Source organism: Falco punctatus (genome assembly GCF_963210335.1).
Source record: "Falco punctatus genome assembly, chromosome: 3".
Lineage (NCBI taxonomy): Eukaryota > Metazoa > Chordata > Aves > Falconiformes > Falconidae > Falco > Falco punctatus.
In genome coordinates this window covers 19,813,772-19,831,311 of record NC_137582.1, presented here as the reverse complement: position 1 = coordinate 19,831,311, position 17,540 = coordinate 19,813,772, and the positions used below count along the sequence as shown (strand labels likewise).

Genomic DNA, 17,540 nt, shown 5'->3' with positions numbered 1-17,540 from the left:
CTTACTTCAAAAGCATTGTGAGACTAGTTAGGTTTTGTTGTTTTTTTTTTTTTTTTTTTTTTTTCCCCAAATATCAGTGACACTATTTTTCCTTTGCAGAAATAAAACCTCCCCAGGGCAAATAAGGGAATTTTATTCCAAGAAACCACTACCACCAGTTATTAATTTAAGAAAAAACAAGAACAAAAAGGAAAGAAAAAATCTTTTAGATGAAATGGAACAGATTCACGAAGTACATATAAAAAGCTGATAAAATTGCATGTATTTCTCTTTTATAGGGTCTTCCTGGCAAAGATGGACCCACAGGCCCACAAGGACCTCCTGGCCCAACAGTGAGTATTGCGTGTGGAATTTGTTACAGTAGTCAATAAGATTTGGAGGGATTGTAGGTCACTGTTATTTAGCCTTCCGTGGATAGACCAAGGCCAAAGGTTTTCCTTGGAAATTAAAATTCTCATGATGCATGGGGTTGGCAGAGAGCTGCTTGTCCAGTGTCATTTCTTTGCACTTACTTACCTCAAGAAAAAATGTCTCCCATGGGAAGGGGAGATGGTTGTTCCACCAATAGATTGGTATCTTGTCAAGTAACTGCACTATATAAAGGGAATTAGCGTAACATTTGAAATAAGACTTCTTTTTTGTAAGAAATTCCAGTTAGGATTGTTAGTTGAAGTGAATTGCAAGTTTTGCTTGGACTGGAGGCTGGAGGTGAGTGCAGGTATTCAAATGCTCACATAGAATAACCAAGGAAGACAGCAGAAGCCGCATTCAGCCTTCAAAGCAAGGTGTGTGTTGCATCTACAATTAGTCTCATCCTTCTCAGCTAGGGCAGCTAAGCAAAGTTAACGTCTTCTTGACAGATTTAAGATGTTGGGTGAAACTGCTGATTTTATTGAGAACTCGCCAAGCAATCCTGTTCTTTTTACAAAGAATGTTCTATGTCATCCCCCCTGAACACAGTAGTATCATCATAAGATTCAGTCTAGCCATTCAGCAGAAAAACTGTTCCAGAAAGCAACACAAGTCCATTTTTCTCAAGTGCTTTCCTCAGAGCTGTGCTTCTGGTGCTCTTTTTCCTGCAGCATGTACTACTTAGCCCTCTCTTCCAAAATCTCCAGTCTTTGATTGGCAGAACTGTGTACTGTCTGCTTTGTGCGCTTTTTCTCCATCACACAATTATTTCTCTAATCAGATTTTATGGATGTTGATTGTCATCACCACTGTTTTCTTTCTCTTTTTCCATGTAGGGCATACCTGGTGCTCCAGGTGTTCCAGGTGTTACTGGAAGCCAGGGGCCACAAGGTGATGTTGGAGCTCCTGTAAGTAAAATAAATATTGCTATATTTGCTGTTGTGCGTTAGTTGGTTTCTGATCCTGGCTTCAGTGTTTTACAGTGATGCCTCAACATTTATGGCTTATGATCTGTTTGCAGTTAGTGGCTAAAAAAAAGCATCATATTAGTCTTTCTTTGTTCATTCTTCAAAATTAAATCTATTTGTTGATCTTACCTACAATGTTTGGAATATAGGGATTACAGAGTCAAAACACAAGACGAAAACACAGAAGTTAAAAACATAACCCTATGTGAATTTGTAGTCTGTATGTAATTACTTTCCCCTTTTTTCCCCTTTGCAGTTCAAGCAACTCTTGGGAAATTAAAGTATGCCATTTACTAACCTAAATATTTCCAAATTATTATTCTGATTTTCAAACGATGAAAATATTGCATGAATAAAAAGCTGGCTTTTGTGGTTACTTTGGGTTTACATCAGAAGTACTGACTAATGATCAGAGCTTATTGTAGGTTGTTATTATAGATTTGACCGTCAGTTTCACTGAGTGGAATATTACACCCTCGATATCTAAAATTAGCATTAGGAACCTCTAATACTAGGTTTGTCTTTCAGATATTATTTTCTGTATTATTAAAACCTCCCAGTTTAACTAGAAGAAAGGAATATATCTATAAAATGAGCGTGTATATTACAGAAAAGAGAGGATTTATAGTGGACCTCTTTTTCTCTGTAGCAGTTAGTATTGTGTACTCACATTTTAACATTTGACCACTTGGTTAATTATAAAGCCCGCTTAGGGTTTTTTCCATATATCACAGTGAATGTTCTATTTAATTTTTAGAGAGTTCAGAATGGGATGGTGTGTATTTCTGACTTGATTTGTAGAATAGAAATTTTTCTTTCCAAAATCCAGTCTGCTTTGGAGACTTAGTCCAGTGCAAGCATTTTTATTTCGTTAGGTAGAAATGAAATTATTGATAATATATAAGCAAAGATAATTACCTAATGCCCAGTTCTGCATAGTTTCTAAGTGTAATCATGAAATCTACTAAGGAGATTTGATGAGCTATGGAACTTATTACTATCAACGTATAACATGCTGACTATTCTGTTCCTGTCCAAACACATGTTCCAGATATGGAACTAAATTTCCTAGATATTCCTGTGAGTCATGTAAGCCCTCTGCTGTGAATGTTTAGACTCTAGTAGTTCTGAGAAAACAGCTAGGTGGGTGAAAAATTATTAAGCTTCAGTAACTGCCTTTCCCAAAATGTAGGGTAATAGAAATGAGACCTAGAAATAATCTTGCAGTCTTTGTAGGAGTTTCTTCTTTCTCAGGATAGAATAAGCTGTGCTTTAACCATGCACCAGTTGGCTGGTTATCTCTTCATGAAGACATTTCCTCACTTTAGGAGTTTCTGAGAGATGTCAATCCTACCCCAAAAGTTTCCGTAGGTGAAGCTGTAGCTGCCCTGGACAACTTGTTCCAATCCATAATGATCCTTACCATCATTACATTATTACGTTATCTCTAATGTCATACTTAATTTTCTGTGCAGTTGAATCCCATTGCTGACTCTGTTCTTAGAAGATGCAGAGTCTTCATGCAGCAAATGCTACAAATTTCAGACATATTTTGTCACCCACCAGACTTCTCTTCCTTATACTCAGTGATAATTAGACCCAGTTCATCCATGTGAAATGCATCATCTGGTGAACTGTGCTTGCTGCCATTTTAAACAAAAGAATTCAGTATATGACAACTCCCTGAGAAAGTCATTGTTGCCATGTAGTTGCTGAAGATGAACACTTTGTTGCATACAGGAATGGAAAAACTGTATTTGTTTTTTGTCATGTAGCTTTCTGAAACCTTGCTCCTTGTTTATTTTTTCTCCTTTTACTGTAATGCTGCAAGGGAGACTGCTTAGGTGTTAAAATTTGTGAGCAAGAACAAAATGAGAATTAATTTTGTATTGAATCTTTTCATAGGGTCCTCCTGGAGCTAAGGGTGAACGGGGTGAACGGGTAAGTTTGTGTTCACATTAGCCACCATTTTGTTTCCTGTCTGGCCTTCTGTTTCATAAAAAGTGTTATCCAACAATTAATGTTTCTCTGTGTTTACAGGCACAGTAGTTTTCTCTATGCAATCAAGCAAACTTTCCTTCTTTTTCAGACATTGTTTTATATATAGCTACATTAATGTGTTGAAGATGAGAAGTATGTGCCTTTAAGCATGCCCCCAAATCTCTCTTTAGGGTTATCTTCTCAGACCTCTGTTTGATGGCTAAAAACAGTAATGGGAACCAGGGAAATCCCAAGACTCCTTTGGCTTTTTTTCTCATCTGAAAGGACACAATCTCTCAGGGATAATAAATGCCTTTAACTACTTTAAGTGTTTTGAAGCAGAAACGATGCAACAAATTGTGTTGTGACACTGCTGCTGTTGTTATCCAGGGTGATCTCCAGTCCCAAGCAATGGTGCGTGCAGTTGCCCGTCAAGTGTGTGAACAACTCATCCAGGGTAAATCCATCGATAGTCAAATGTTTCTATTTCTAGAATAGATCTTTTCCTGCTACAATTACTTACAAATATGAGGCTTTTCAAAGCATCCAAGGGGATCTCTTTGTTTTAGGCTAGACAGTCAGGATTTGTGTTTGAACTAGGTTTATGTTCAACTGGTTTTCTATCCAACTAGAGCTGATTAGCATCAACCGTCTAAAAAAAAAAAAAGCCTGAATTGTCTGAAAGATATCGTATACACAAGCTTCTGCTGCAGCAGATTTAAATTTTATAGACATAAAATACAAAAAAACCCACCAAAGCAAGGAAATAAAATGCTACGTAACAGTTTTTCTATTTCCCTATTCCTTTTCCTATTTCTTCACCAAAAAGTGCACAGCTTTGTGTTATCAAAGCATGACAAACCACAGCCTTGAGGACCTGCCAGTGTTCTATTCAAACTCAGCTGAACCAGATTCTCCACTGCAACTTGAACATTATGACCTTTTTTTTCCTGACAGGTCATATGGCCAGATATAACTCAATTCTGAACCAGATTCCAAGTCAGTCTGTCTCAACACGAACCATTGCGGGACCTCCTGGTGAGCCAGGACGGCCAGGGGCTCCAGGGCCACAGGGTGAGCAAGGATCACCAGGCATGCAAGGGTTTCCAGGAAGCCCTGGTCAACCAGGAAGACCGGGAGAAAGAGGTAGGCTTCGTACTTCACACGTTCAAAACCATACCTCTACTTTCCTGATACATTCTGATGGCTCGTGTCGCCTGGCTAAATGTGAGAACAACAGTGTTCTCACTAGTTGATTGGTGAGCTCAGCACAGACCGTAATGAAAGCTCCAGAGACTCAGTCATGAAGGTAAATGCAGGCTTTGGCACGTGTGATTTGGCAGGGTCAGACAGAGATTTAATGCCTAAACAGATGAAAGATTGGTAGCATCTAACTGGGCACATTCCATCACAGCATGCTTTCATCTTAGAAGGGCTCTGAAGTGAGATGGATCGCTAAATGTGTAAGCAAAGGAGCTTTTGAAGAAAGTCAGCTGCAAAACTGACAGGTCCATGCTGGGGAGAGATTGACCTTTTCTGCTAAACTTGAAATATGTCAGTCTGAACATTTCTTAATTATGATCATCTGAAAGGAGCCAGGTTGATGATAAGAGGGGAAAAGTCCTAGTTTATGAGGGGTTGAGAGGATCAAGGAGAGGAAACGGTGAGGTCAGAAAGAAGTAATACAATTACCTGTTCATTTAGAAGAGTTCTTTTCTGTATTCTTTTTTAGGTGTAGGCTAGATCCCTTTTGCCTTTCCTCTGGCAGCACTGCCTAATAAAGAAACAAGCCTCATGTTTTGATTTACTCTCTCTTTGTGCAACCCTGGCAATCTTTGGTGTAATGGAGTAGCAGTAACTTCACAGAGGTAGTACTGAGATCTGTAATTGTGAAAGTGCTTTGAAAACCATTGTATGAGGATGTGACCAAAAACCCAAGAGACAAATTCTGATATTCAAAAGCGATGAATTGGTGTTGCTGTTACAAAATCCTGCTAGCTGGGATTTTAAAAATTAATAGCTATGAAGGCTGCTCAGTTCTGGAGCTTAATAGTTTCAGTTCGCGGTAGCCATGATGACCAGAGTTAAAACATTGTTTCCAAAGAAAGTCTTTGAGTGAATCTGTGAGTGTATGGGTCCTTTCTTCTGCTTAAGACTGTAATTCTAATTGCATTCTTGAAAAAAAGAGGCAAGGTTTAGGGCACTGGCCTCTCAGTCATGCTGCTGCCTGCTCCAGTTGAGCAAACACCAGACACTGTCCAGAAAGGAGGAATGAGGGAGCGGGAGACAGGTAGAAAAGAAAATTGAAAGAGACTGCAAGTAAGGAACTGACTTTAAAAGAAGTGACCTGGGGATGCTGAATGCAGATTTCAGAGTAGTTGCTTCCATACTAATACTAGAGTATTTTAAATGGCTTCTCAGGCAGGGTCTGTTTTAGGACACAGAATAATTTTGGTGGGGCTTCAGGAATGGAGGAACCAAAATGCCAGGCTACGAAAAGGGAAACCTGGCCAGTGCTTAGCAGACCAGCATGTTGTACTACTATGAAATCACAGTTAATAGATATAGTCATTTAAATGAAACACAACGTGGATTAACCCACTACTGATAATAGCTGGGAAGCAGCGTTGCCAACAAGAGTGAGTACAGAAATGGTAAAACCACACTAAAAAAGAATATTACTCTTTTCCACTCATTTAGGCAGGTAGTGCTTGTGTGGAATTTCATACCTGGTAAAGAGCAAGCTCTTATCAAGCATACTTGAAGAACTATTAGCAGTCAGCCAGAGATCTCTGCAGATTTTCATTAAATGTGATGCCAAATGGTGGGAGTGTTTTGCAGTATTTATAGTTTAAATTTAGATTGTTTTAAGAATCAAGAATCTATATGTAAACTTAAAGGCAAAATAATTGGCTCGTTCATTTGAAGTGAAAATGGATTTTAGGACATTCTTGTAACTGGAGCCTTGCACAGAATCTGGAAGGAAGAGGAAGGAGCTCATTCAGAAACTAGGTAAAAATACAGACTAATTTATTAGTCCTTGAGGATTCAATTTCTTCAGAAGCAACTGAAATTTTAGACCGATGTGTGCTTGGTATAGAAGCAGTTTATTTAGCAGAAAGATACCTTTTGAGTTGTACAGAGCCTTGGGATATTTCAGAATCCATTTCTAAGGAATTGCTCTAAGCTAACCTCAAAATGCAGCAGTGAAAAGTAAAAACTATTTTTACCAGCTTCATGCTTGTGGAAAATGATTGGAAGTTTCTTGTGCATTCCCAGTTCTCACTTGATTCCAGCTACGTCTCGTAGAGTCAAGTAGCAGACTAAAATTGCTCTGCTTCTGGATAGAAGGGGGTTTAGTTTCCAGTGAATACAGAGAGGGAGGGTAAATGGACTCGGCCCCCATCCCTTGCTGTGTTCTGAAGCATTGTTTGTATTTAACTTGTTCAGCAAGTCATGATGTACAGTACTGTCCTGAAGGTCTCCAGACAGCCACTTGGAAGTCTTTATGAGCAATGTGTTTCTTTTCACTGATGTCATCGGCATTTTGGTTGTATATGAAATCAGTTTAATGTTCAAAACCAGTGCCAAGTTAGCAACTCTGAAAAGTCAGACTCCACCTCTGAGTACAGAAAATGCACTGCAACAGCAAGAGCAGTGTCCGTAGAGCGTGCTAAAAAGTAATAGACATTAGAAGGAAAAAAGACCCGTTTGTTTATCGAGTAGCGTTGCTTTTGTTCCCTCCGGGTTCAAACTATTGGTATTGCTGCAAGAACCTGTCACTGGCTCTGAGCTGCATGGCCAGGTGCTGGTAGACTGGGAAGAGAAAAGGTGGGGGGAGGGTAGATGTTTCCTCCTGCTCACCTCCCCTGCCCACCACCCATTTAATCCCAGCCTGTAAGAAGGGGGAACTTCTGAAAGCAGTGTGTGGAACTGGTTAGAAATCCTGCACCAAAGAGAGCTTTGCTGGAAAATGTCAGCAGTGAGAGATCTTGACACCAGTGAACTTCCCTGCTCCCTTGCCTGGCCAATACCTTCTTTTCCCTTGTTTACCTTGTCACTCTGCCAAGCGTTAATCAGATGTTTTGGAAAGAGGCTTGGATTGAGCGAGTGTTTTGGAGTTTTGTTGGAAACCTCCACATGAACTTCTAGGTCCAGGCTGTCCCATTCCTGGATGTATTCTCCCACTAGTAACTGAGCTGGTCCTTCCAAGAAAGACCACCTCGGTGAGAAAGGATAAGTCATGGTCTTGACAGATTCAGTGCTCGGTGTCTGTTGCCAGCTAAGATCTACTTTTCCCATGTAAGCCCAAGTGAACGGATTAGGATCACACTAAAAGACATTTGCTATTTGGTTTTCCCAGCTAACTATTGGTTTAGCTGTACATTGTGGAGTCTTATCTGTTGTATTTTTCTAATGATGTGAAAAGAAACCTCTCTGGCAATCTCAGTGTTTGTTAGCAATATTTGCATTTTACTGGTGCCCCAGCAGGCCATTTGAATTGGACCAGTGATTTAAAGATTAAGGAGGCTACATCGTGTAATCAGTCCCCAGTAGTATATAATCCCAGATAATTTACCAGAATTTTGCTCTTTTTACATATTTGCATAAGTGTAGAAGTTTGAAAAAAAACCCAAACCCAGCCACTGATAATTCACAGCACTCATCTCTATTTTAAACTAGTTCACAGCACTGGTTTCTATTTTTGTTTCAGCCAATTCTTTTGTTTTGATTTTATGTTTATGAACTAGGACTTAAATAACTAGTGCCTGGCTTCTCAGTGCTCGGGAAGTAGTTGGGCTTCCACAAAATAATTTATAAAAGTAAAGTTTCAGCATAGTTTTTTCTTCATTTTTCTTTCTCTGCTTTTTATAATACATGGATAGTTTTCTCAGCTTTGAGGAAAAATGTGAAAGAAGTATAAAAAATTAGGCTGAGGCACTTCTAGCTTTCAGATGCTGTGAAAGTGCAATTATTCTTGACTACTGCTCTTATGGACTTCTGCTCTTATGACATGTCCTGAAGTGATACATAAAACTTAGGCTACTCACTCCATCCCAATATGATTAAAATACAGTAAATACCTAACCTGTCACTGGGAAAGTCACTATACTGAAGTATAGCTTCATCCGTATCTGCTTCCTGGCTTTACGTGAAAGAATTAGTTAAACATCTGTTATCAAAAGCCACCTGTTTACAGCTCTGATGGCAACATTCCAATGATATTAAATGGAACTTCTGCCGTTTGAGTCAATTGAATATTTTTATTTCCAATTTTAGCTTCGTCTGGATAAAAAACCCATAAAATATCACCATGTGATATGTTACAGTTACAAATGAGTATCTTTGAAAGAGGACATTTTTGATAGCAGTTTAATTTTTCTTAGTTGCAATATGCAGTTCTCCTCAAAGGACAGTATTCTCTTAAAGACAAAAATAGATAAGCGATATCTAAGATTTTATTTTCTGCAGAAACCATGGTCATTTAATTTTCTTTGCTAGAGAATATGCTCATGATTTTGGTTTTGTTTTTAATAACTGATGCTATCAAAGGTATCTTTAGCGGAATGTTGAAAATAATTGATTTCATATGGTTGTGATCTCCACGGGGCTGAAAAATAAGCCATTGCTTATTTTGGATGGGGACAAGACATAAAGAAAGTGGTTAGTGTGAAGGGGGAGAGACAGTTTGATGGTATTGCTGTAGTGTGTCCAGAGCACAAATATGAAAACACTTACTAGAATGTGAACCGACTTTAACTCAAATGACAAATTTTGATACACGCTTTTATCCCTGGGGGTGAGTAACCATGCAGTAACATACATGGAGAGTGATGTCTGGTTGACTTTCTGTAAGCTGTGCTCCAGTGGAACGCAAAGATGACCTTGACAGAAAGCGAAATGGGTGAATTTTGAATGTTCTGTCATTTATAGGAGGGAGCCATTAGCTATGACCACAAGAGGTCTGTGAATCTGTTAGCTTACTCTCATTAAAGAGCTTTTGTTGGAAAGTCCATTAGGGAAGCCCGTGGAGTGCTTGATTTCATAAACTCATGTGAGTTTTGCCTTAGGAGAGGGTATTCGTGCACTTGGGTAAACTTTATTGGAAATTAGACTAAAAGAAACCTGAAGCAGACTTGTATCTTGGCCTGCAGTATGTTTGTTTTAGGAACCTGATATCCCTGTGATTTCAAAGAAGGTTTGCCCTGCACAAAAGCTTCATAACTTGTTCCAGAATGAACATTTTATCCTTAGCCTGGGCAGATTTGTTCCATATTTATCATTTCTTACTGTAGCTCACTCTGTGAACATCACGTATGGGTGTGTGTTCTTTTATGTGTGTAGAATAATAACTGAGTGCATGGAAGGCTGTGATTTGAAAACATTGTGGCTGTTGTCTTTGAAGTCACCATGTAACGTTATTGTACAGTAGGATAAGCAGTGGTCCTTGTACTAAACATCTGTGTAGATTCCAGATGGTTATCGTGGGCCAGCCTTCTTACGATCAAAGTAATCCACACATGCAGACTTTGCCTTTTGCAACTGGCAAACATTTCCTTACAGGTCGTGTCTGGCAAGAGACAGTGTAGATGAGCTGGCCTTGTTAAGAGGCCTGCAGCAGAAGCAGGGAATTGCAACAGAAAAAAACCTCTCCATATGTTTGAAGGAGGCCAGGGCTAAGCAAATTTTTAGGTATCTGGAAACTGCATTTGGAATGCAGGACAAGAGGTTTGCCTGAAAAATTTGCCTTTATAAAATGGGTGGAATTCAGTTATCGATCACAGATGATGAGTTTTTTTGGCAGGTTCCCCCTGGAATATAAACGTAGGTTAGAGCCTATACCTGCCACCTAGGGCTGCTCCCTGCATACACTGTGCAAGGCAGTCATTCATCGGCAGTTCTGGATAGCCCTTCCAACTGAAACTGCAATCTCTGCTAACAAATGCTGGATTGCAAACAGGAGGTTCACACTGGACTCGGAAGACAGTCTCTGAGGGCAGGAATCCCATCTGTTATGTTGCTAAGAATCCCAGAAGAAAAGATGTTAGCAAATTTCAAGATGCCTCAGTAATTCAAACATTTAAGACCCATTGACCTTCAGTCAATCATGACAATCAATCAGTGTGTTTTGCAGTATTCCTACGCTGGTCAAAGGAACATTTGGCAACACTTCTGATGTGCTGATGTAGATAGAGAGTAACGTTAGAAGAAACTGATGCAGCATTGTAATCGTCAATGACTAAACAGTCAGCACAACCAAACACAAATATTTCACTTACAGTAATAATTGTATAAACATTTCGTTACCCATAAATTGAGGGATGAAACATCTAAGACCTTGCTCTGTCTCACCCAATATCCTCTGGAAGTAAGAGGAAGATACCTGGTATTTGCAAAATAATTTGCAAAACATCACCCAGGTTATCACACCTGCTCTTTTTTGACACTTTCTGCTAATTTACTTTGGCCATGGTATTTCTGCACCTGGTGACCAAGTCTCTCCTGTAAAATACAGTGTTACTAGAAACACTTGGAAAGTTTTGGAGACCCCCTAACGGCAAATGTTGTGAAAAGTAGCTATGGTTGTATAATTTCTCTATGAGAAAACAACCGGTCATCAAAAGACATTAAAAAACAAACTAAAAAAGCCCCAAAATTATGCATTCGAAGGAAATAAAAGGTACAAATGGGAAACAGGAAATACCCAAACTATGCCAGGACACTGGCAAAAAGCCCTGTAGAGGTAAGACAAAAAGCTCATCATGCTTAGGTTAAAAATGATGAGCTCAGTTTGGAGTTACTGGTTGCAGTGGTGTGGCCTGTGTTTTCCACGACTGGGCCACATGATATGTTGCCATGGGAACCTCCTGGTCTGTAGAAGACCTAGAACTCCTCAGCAGATACCGCATCCCCTGTAATTCAGCAGACTCTTATTTTGTAAACTTGATGTGAGAAATTCTTTGTCAGTGAGGAGTTTTAATTACAATTTTTTCCACAGTTAAGAGTCTGTTCTTACTTATTTGCTTCCATCAGAAACTGGCTTAGGAAGGAAAAAAAGAAATCTTCTATGGCTCATTGCAAAAATGAGGTGTCCTCCAGATGTTTTTCCCTAAGAGGTAACGGTTACCTGAGCAGAAGGGAAGGAAGGAGGCCAGTCAGTTGAAATTGTAGATACTGCCCCATCATGGGCAGCAGCTGTTTCTTTCTACTTTGTTTTTACGAAGGTGCTCTATATTGGCTTTGACTCTGAAAGTGTGGAAGCTGTGAAGCAGTAAGAGAAATTACCAGTGCTTGGAGGTCTGGAAAATGGGGGGAACGACCCACAAACCAGCCTGGATTTGGTGTCTTTGAACTATCCAAATCAAACAGAGACTTTATGAGAGTTTCCAAGTTGTCGGTGGAAACTCAGGGTCTGGAATTCGTAGTTTTGACACCTACTTTAGTTTGACACCGCTCATTGTGATCACTGCGTATAGAGTGTTTTTATAGGATGCCATTGTGGTACTGCAGAAGGAGATGGAAAGCTGGAAGAAGGTAGTGCCTTCTCTGGGTTGCTAGATCTGTGATCACCATGGATCAGACCCAACAATAGAAATTTAGGGCTGTGAGCAAGTGCAGGAGCACAACTCAATGGCGGTGCATGTTGGAACATCAGTTTTGTGACTGGGAAACTCTCGGACTGGGCTTTGTTTGAGCAGACGGATTTTGAGTGGGCTGAAACTCCTTCCTTGTGTTTTAGCAAGACTCCGCAATAACCCACGGTAACTCTCTTCGTTTATGTGTGGGACCATCTTAAGCTGAACCACTGTTTGGTGGGTGACTGTTTGCAGGAAAATTGGCTGCAGCATTAAAACTTTGACTTTTCTGGGCCACACAGTAATTTATAGACAGCTTTGTGAGGCTCTGAGGATTCTTCTGACTTACAATAGTTGTACCTTGGTGTAGTCCAGAGGCAGTTTTCCAGCAGGAAGCACAGCCTGGAAACTGGCCGATGCCTCTGCATACCACCTCGATGAAACCACCATGGCAGCAGGAATGTTTAAGACCCCAGGAATGCCATGTTTCCCTTGAGAGGCTGTCAGGGAAAGGAGGGAAAAAGAACCAAATAATTCTTTATTTTTACCGCCTTCCTCTCTGCCGTCTGTTTTTAGATGAAAAATAACATATGGAACTGTAATCCTGGTTAAATAATAAACACCGCACACAGTTTTGCTCAAAATGTGACTCTGATGAGTACTATTTCCTTAGGTTTACCGGGCAAGAAAGGAGAAAAAGGCAACCCAGGTGTTGGAACGCAAGGACCCCGAGGCCCACCAGGATCTACAGGTAAAGTAGTTATGTTTGAGGCATCGGGATTAGACCACTCAGACCCGTGTGCAAAGCAGCCGAGACCTGCACGGCTCGGTCGTCTGCTTCTGAGGCTGAAGCAGCAGAAGAGTCTGGTTTCAGGTACCTCAACTATCATAATGTTCTCACTACGTAATGTGACGCTGTGATGGGCCGTGTGATGGCGTCATCGCTCACACGATTTTCCTTTTCCCTGTGATAAACTGCATCTCCAAAGATTTCTTTTCTTAATGTTTTAAGAAGGTGTTTGGGTTTTGGATTTTTTTGGTTTGTTTTTTTTTGTTGTTGTTGTTGTTGGGGTTTTTTGTTTGGTTTTGGGTGGGTTTTTCCCCCCAAAAATGGGGTCTGGAAGGGGAAAAAATTAATCTGGACTAATTACATCTGTTTTCTCCTTGACTCAAGGTCATACCTAACTGTGACAGAGAAATTTTTATTAATTAAGCATGTTAATCACAGGGATTTATATTTAGCTCCTGAAAACGCAGAGGCCAATATTCACGTTCTGTTGAAACAGGTGTAAAATTGCATTGACTTCATTAGGAAATTCTGGCTGTTAGAGCACCAGGATCAAGGCACAGCATTCCCCAGAATCTGTATTGAAAGGCAGCGGGGGGAATCGAGAGCTGCACAGGCATCCGGGGCTGCCCTCCCCCATGAAACCGCCTTTCTGAATGTCTGATGCTTGGTGAAACATTTGCTCTAAATTTCTGGCTAAAAGCTGTTTCTGGCAAGGAAGGTGAAGCAGCGGCCAGAGAGGGAGGCTCATCAGGAGCGGGTCTCCTCTCTGGCTGCTGCTTTGTTTCTCTTGCCAGAGGAAGGCTGCAGCCTTGCCCTCAGGTTGCCCAGGGGAGTCAGAGCCTGGGTGCCTAGCTCCTCTGCTCAAGCTGTCCCCTGGAAGTGTTTGCAGCACACTCAGTGCCATGTTTTCCAGGCCTGGAAAGGTGGCCTCAGCTCCCTGCTTTTATGAGAGATGTTATTTGGATGTTTCATCTCCCCTTTCTACGCAGGACCTCCAGGAGAAAGTCGAACTGGCAGCCCAGGACCACCAGGATCCCCAGGCCCACGAGGTCCCGCTGGCCACACAGGACCCCCGGGCTCACAGGGTCCTTCTGGCCCACCGGGGTACTGCGATCCATCCTCCTGCGCTGGTTACGGCATGGGAGGTGAGTAGGCAGGAGTCGGGGCGGCTGCCGTTTGCTGCAGAGGTGGGGATGGCATTTTCTAACAGCCAAAGTAAGATGGAGGCTACTGGTGAACCTTGCACTAAAAACGTGGTAGCTCCCTAAAAACGTGCGTGTCCAGTGATTTTTGTGGGACTGCAGCACAAAGAGAAGACGACCCCAGTGTAGTGACCAGAGGAAGCCCACCATCTGATCCCAGCCTGTAAAACGTGTCCCACGCAGTGGGCTTTTGTCCTGTACATGTTTGTGTAGTTGTATGAGCCTGCTCCATCTCAACAGTCTGTGTGTTGACCCCCCCCCCCCCCCCCCCATGTTCTCGGTGGCAGAGGTTTTACATTTGTAGTTTTTCAAACATGTTGCTCGACCTCCCCTTCCGTGTGTGTGCCTCCGAACGGCATGAGAGCATGACCCTTACTAAACCCCCAGTAGTGTAACCTGACACAAGGATGCACGTGTCCGTCATTAACCAGTGAAACAAGCCGGAGAAAATGATTCTTTCCACATCTTCTCTGTATCCTACTTTCCCGCCTCGTTACAGCACGGAGAGGCCATGGGAGGAAGTTAACACAATTACCGAAAATTACGTCGCCCAACCTAAGATCGAAATTAGTAAAGCACTAGATACTATGAATGTTCCACACAAGGCGTATTTGATGTTTACGGTTTAATCTGCCCGTGAGCTGACGCGTACGTTTTACTTACCTGAATGTTTTTGTTGTCGTCTCTTCCTACCCTTTCCTCCTCACTTCCCCTCCCCGTCGTCCCGTTTCCTGTTTGAAGGCCCAATCCCTTACAATGGCTACCAGTCCCGAAGGTGAAAGGCTCATTCTGGTTCAGGTCATTTGGCTGAAGGTCAGAGATGGATGCTGAACTGCTCTGTGCTTTCCATCAACGAGATTGACTACCACTAACGAACTTACTCGCTGCCGTACATGCACTTAGCTTCCTTGCACTGCTAAAAATTATTGCCTGACCCGTTTTTTGCCTGTTCATCGTGTATTCTAGGCCATAATTGGAATAAGCTAAAGCAGGCAGATTGTGCAGCGTATGAGCGCAGTATTACAACTGGACATTTGACAAATTCTGGTGGTGGTTTCCAACTAACTTGGCTGTCTGTTGGTGGGTTCCCAATTGCTCCAGCTTATTAATTTTGTTAAATGCGTTCACTGTTCCTTTATGTGAATAAAAGATTTGTATTTAAAGATTATATATATATATATATATACACTCACATTATATATAAATGTATCTAGATATAAAAAGTCAAGTTCCTAATGAGTGCTTTAATTTTCTACTCCCCTTCTCCTGTGTTAACCGTATGAATACTCTTGGTGGTGGTGGGTTAAGGTGGATACGGTGAGCCAACTGATCAAGACATCCCAGTAGTGCAGTTACCACATAACTCCTACCAAATCTATGACCCTGAGGACCCTTACGATGGTGAGCAACAGCCGTACGTAGTTCACGGGTCCTACCCCTTACCATCCCCATACTCCCAGTCCTCCTACCCATCACCACATCTTGCTCAACCAGAGTTTACTCCTGTTCGAGAAGAGATGGAAGCTGTTGAACTGAGATCCCCAGGAATTAGTCGCTTCACAAGGAAGATAGCCAAAAGGAGCGTCAAGACTCCAGTACGCAAAAGGGCAAATGGAAAGAAACCCTCTCACTGAACTGTTTCAAAAAGGGAAACATTTTACGTGCAGCTGTGTTTGGCCTTTTGTCCAGGTGCCTCACCTGTCACAGGAGATGTTTACAGGCTCTTATCTTAAAGGAGAAAAAAAGAGTGTACATGACCAGTTGACACAACAAATAATGGTAATTATCTTGCATGCCAGAAACTTAGTTTGTTAGTGGGGTGGTGCTAGATGATGATGAAAGGTCACTTGTAGATCTTTCCCTGGAGTACTGTTCCATACACTATTCCAACTATATCTACAAAAATGCATCCGGCTAGTTGGTGTACTTAGAACCATTCAAAAAAGTTACTGTTTTGTTATCCGTGTTTTTCCAGTAGATTATATTCTGTTAGTTTTGGATTAATTGCTTTACTAGCAGAGTAACCCGACTAAATTCACCGGAGAACAATGCATAATCAGGTTTCCTTGAACCCAGCTTATTACCTTGTGCAAAGTCATCTTATGTTAATGGACTATTTTTTTTTTTAACCCACATTATATAAATACACAAGAATGTTCATGGGAGCACGCTGATAATTTATTGTGAACCTCTTTCATTTCTGTTTTGTATGCAAATAAAAGTGGCAAGCTTTTATATGTTAATTTTGTATTTGCTTGATTTTTAACTTGGAACAATTATCTAGATCTTCAGGGGACAGGATGTAAAGAGAAGAAAATACCTTTTCCAACACTTTCAGGCAACAGTTCTATTTTAAAGGATATAGGCACTTAGTATAAACAATATTTAGCCTTATTTTTAAAATATATGAACAAGTGTAGAGAATAACTGTGAGATGAGGTGGTCTTACAGTCTGTGGAGGTGAGGTTTTGCATATTGATGTGCCAAAATCAAAAGATGGGCAGGTACAGTTGCCAAGACAACCTGGATCAGCTAATGAGGAGAGGAAGGAAAAACCCCAACTCAAGCACTTGAGCACAGAGCGATTCATTATGTTAAAACCAAACCAGGTCAATTATAAAGTGACAATAAACAGCTTTGAACAGCACTATGGAGACCAAGCATCAAAGCCAGATTTAAAATAGCTCAAACACATTAATTTAAATTCAAAGCATAGATTTGGAACACACTTAATCCAGTGCTGTAACAACACAGAGAGTGGATGGCCTGTGGATCCCAGGACTGTTGTCCTGCTTGCCCCTGTCTGGCTGTTGTCTGTTCGTGCTCAGTAAGGAAAGACCTCTCAGCTTTTGATCTAGTGACTGCCAGAAGCTCTCTGAGCTCACCGGGAAGGAGATGAACGGGTACCTTCACTGTGTAATCACAAATTATCTGGCCTAGAATTCAACATCATTAATAACAAACAGTTTGTACGTGTGACTAACACCCGCAGCTGTGTATATCCCAGGGCGAGTTCTGGCTAGGTGGCTGTATACCTTTCTACGCCGTGTTTGTTTTCCCGTTATTTCTTGCACCCTTAACTCCCACCACTTGCCTGGGAGAAAGGTGAGAAACGTTGATGGAAATGTGAGTTGAATGTCCATTCCGTACCTGGACTTGCATTTAAAGTAGAAGGGAGAAAAGGACAACATAACTTACAAAATTTTATCTTTAAGCAGCTTCACCCCAGTTTACAGAGCACTAAGGCACTAAGCAAGCGTGGCTGCGCGCACATGCCTGTAGGCAGCACAGCATTGTTAGAGAGGCATTGTTAAGATTACACGCAGGATATGGCTGCATCACGTGATTAATTTTCCTGCTTGCACTTGGCTGCCAACACCCACGTTAACCTACCCCAAATGTGAACTCCCTCTCTGCCCCCTTCCCGGCTGGTGCTCTCGCACCCCCGTTGTGCTCACACCTTCTAGAGTCTCCCCCACGACTTGCCAGCGACTCGGAGGTCACCGACGGAAAATCCGCATTCAAGCAATTCTGCCCGTGTTGTCTCAGAAAGAATTTGAGCCTCACGTTACAGTTCATGATTAATTTGCACCCTAGGCTGGTTGTCAAGTAA

The 17,540-nt window shown here is 41.4% G+C and overlaps 1 protein-coding gene across 4 annotated transcripts in view; it reads left to right on the top strand.

Annotated features, from left to right (window-relative positions):
- The window catches only part of COL14A1 (collagen type XIV alpha 1 chain), a 123,754-nt gene extending 107,584 nt beyond the window's left edge, over positions 1-16,170 (top strand). For 3 of the 4 annotated variants that reach the window (XM_080378343.1, XM_080378342.1, XM_080378344.1), the window contains 8 exons: positions 279-332; positions 1,248-1,319; positions 3,285-3,320; positions 3,750-3,816; positions 4,317-4,505; positions 12,609-12,686; positions 13,715-13,870; positions 15,236-16,170. In XM_080378343.1, coding sequence (XP_080234469.1) covers positions 279-332; positions 1,248-1,319; positions 3,285-3,320; positions 3,750-3,816; positions 4,317-4,505; positions 12,609-12,686; positions 13,715-13,870; positions 15,236-15,561 — 978 coding nt within the window. In that variant the 3' untranslated portion in view covers positions 15,562-16,170. Of the gene's footprint in view, positions 1-278; positions 333-1,247; positions 1,320-3,284; positions 3,321-3,749; positions 3,817-4,316; positions 4,506-12,608; positions 12,687-13,714; positions 13,871-14,668; positions 15,096-15,235 lie in introns of those variants that run through there. The other variant, XM_080378345.1, reaches the window with a different exon arrangement.
- The last annotated feature ends 1,370 nt before the right edge of the window (positions 16,171-17,540 follow it).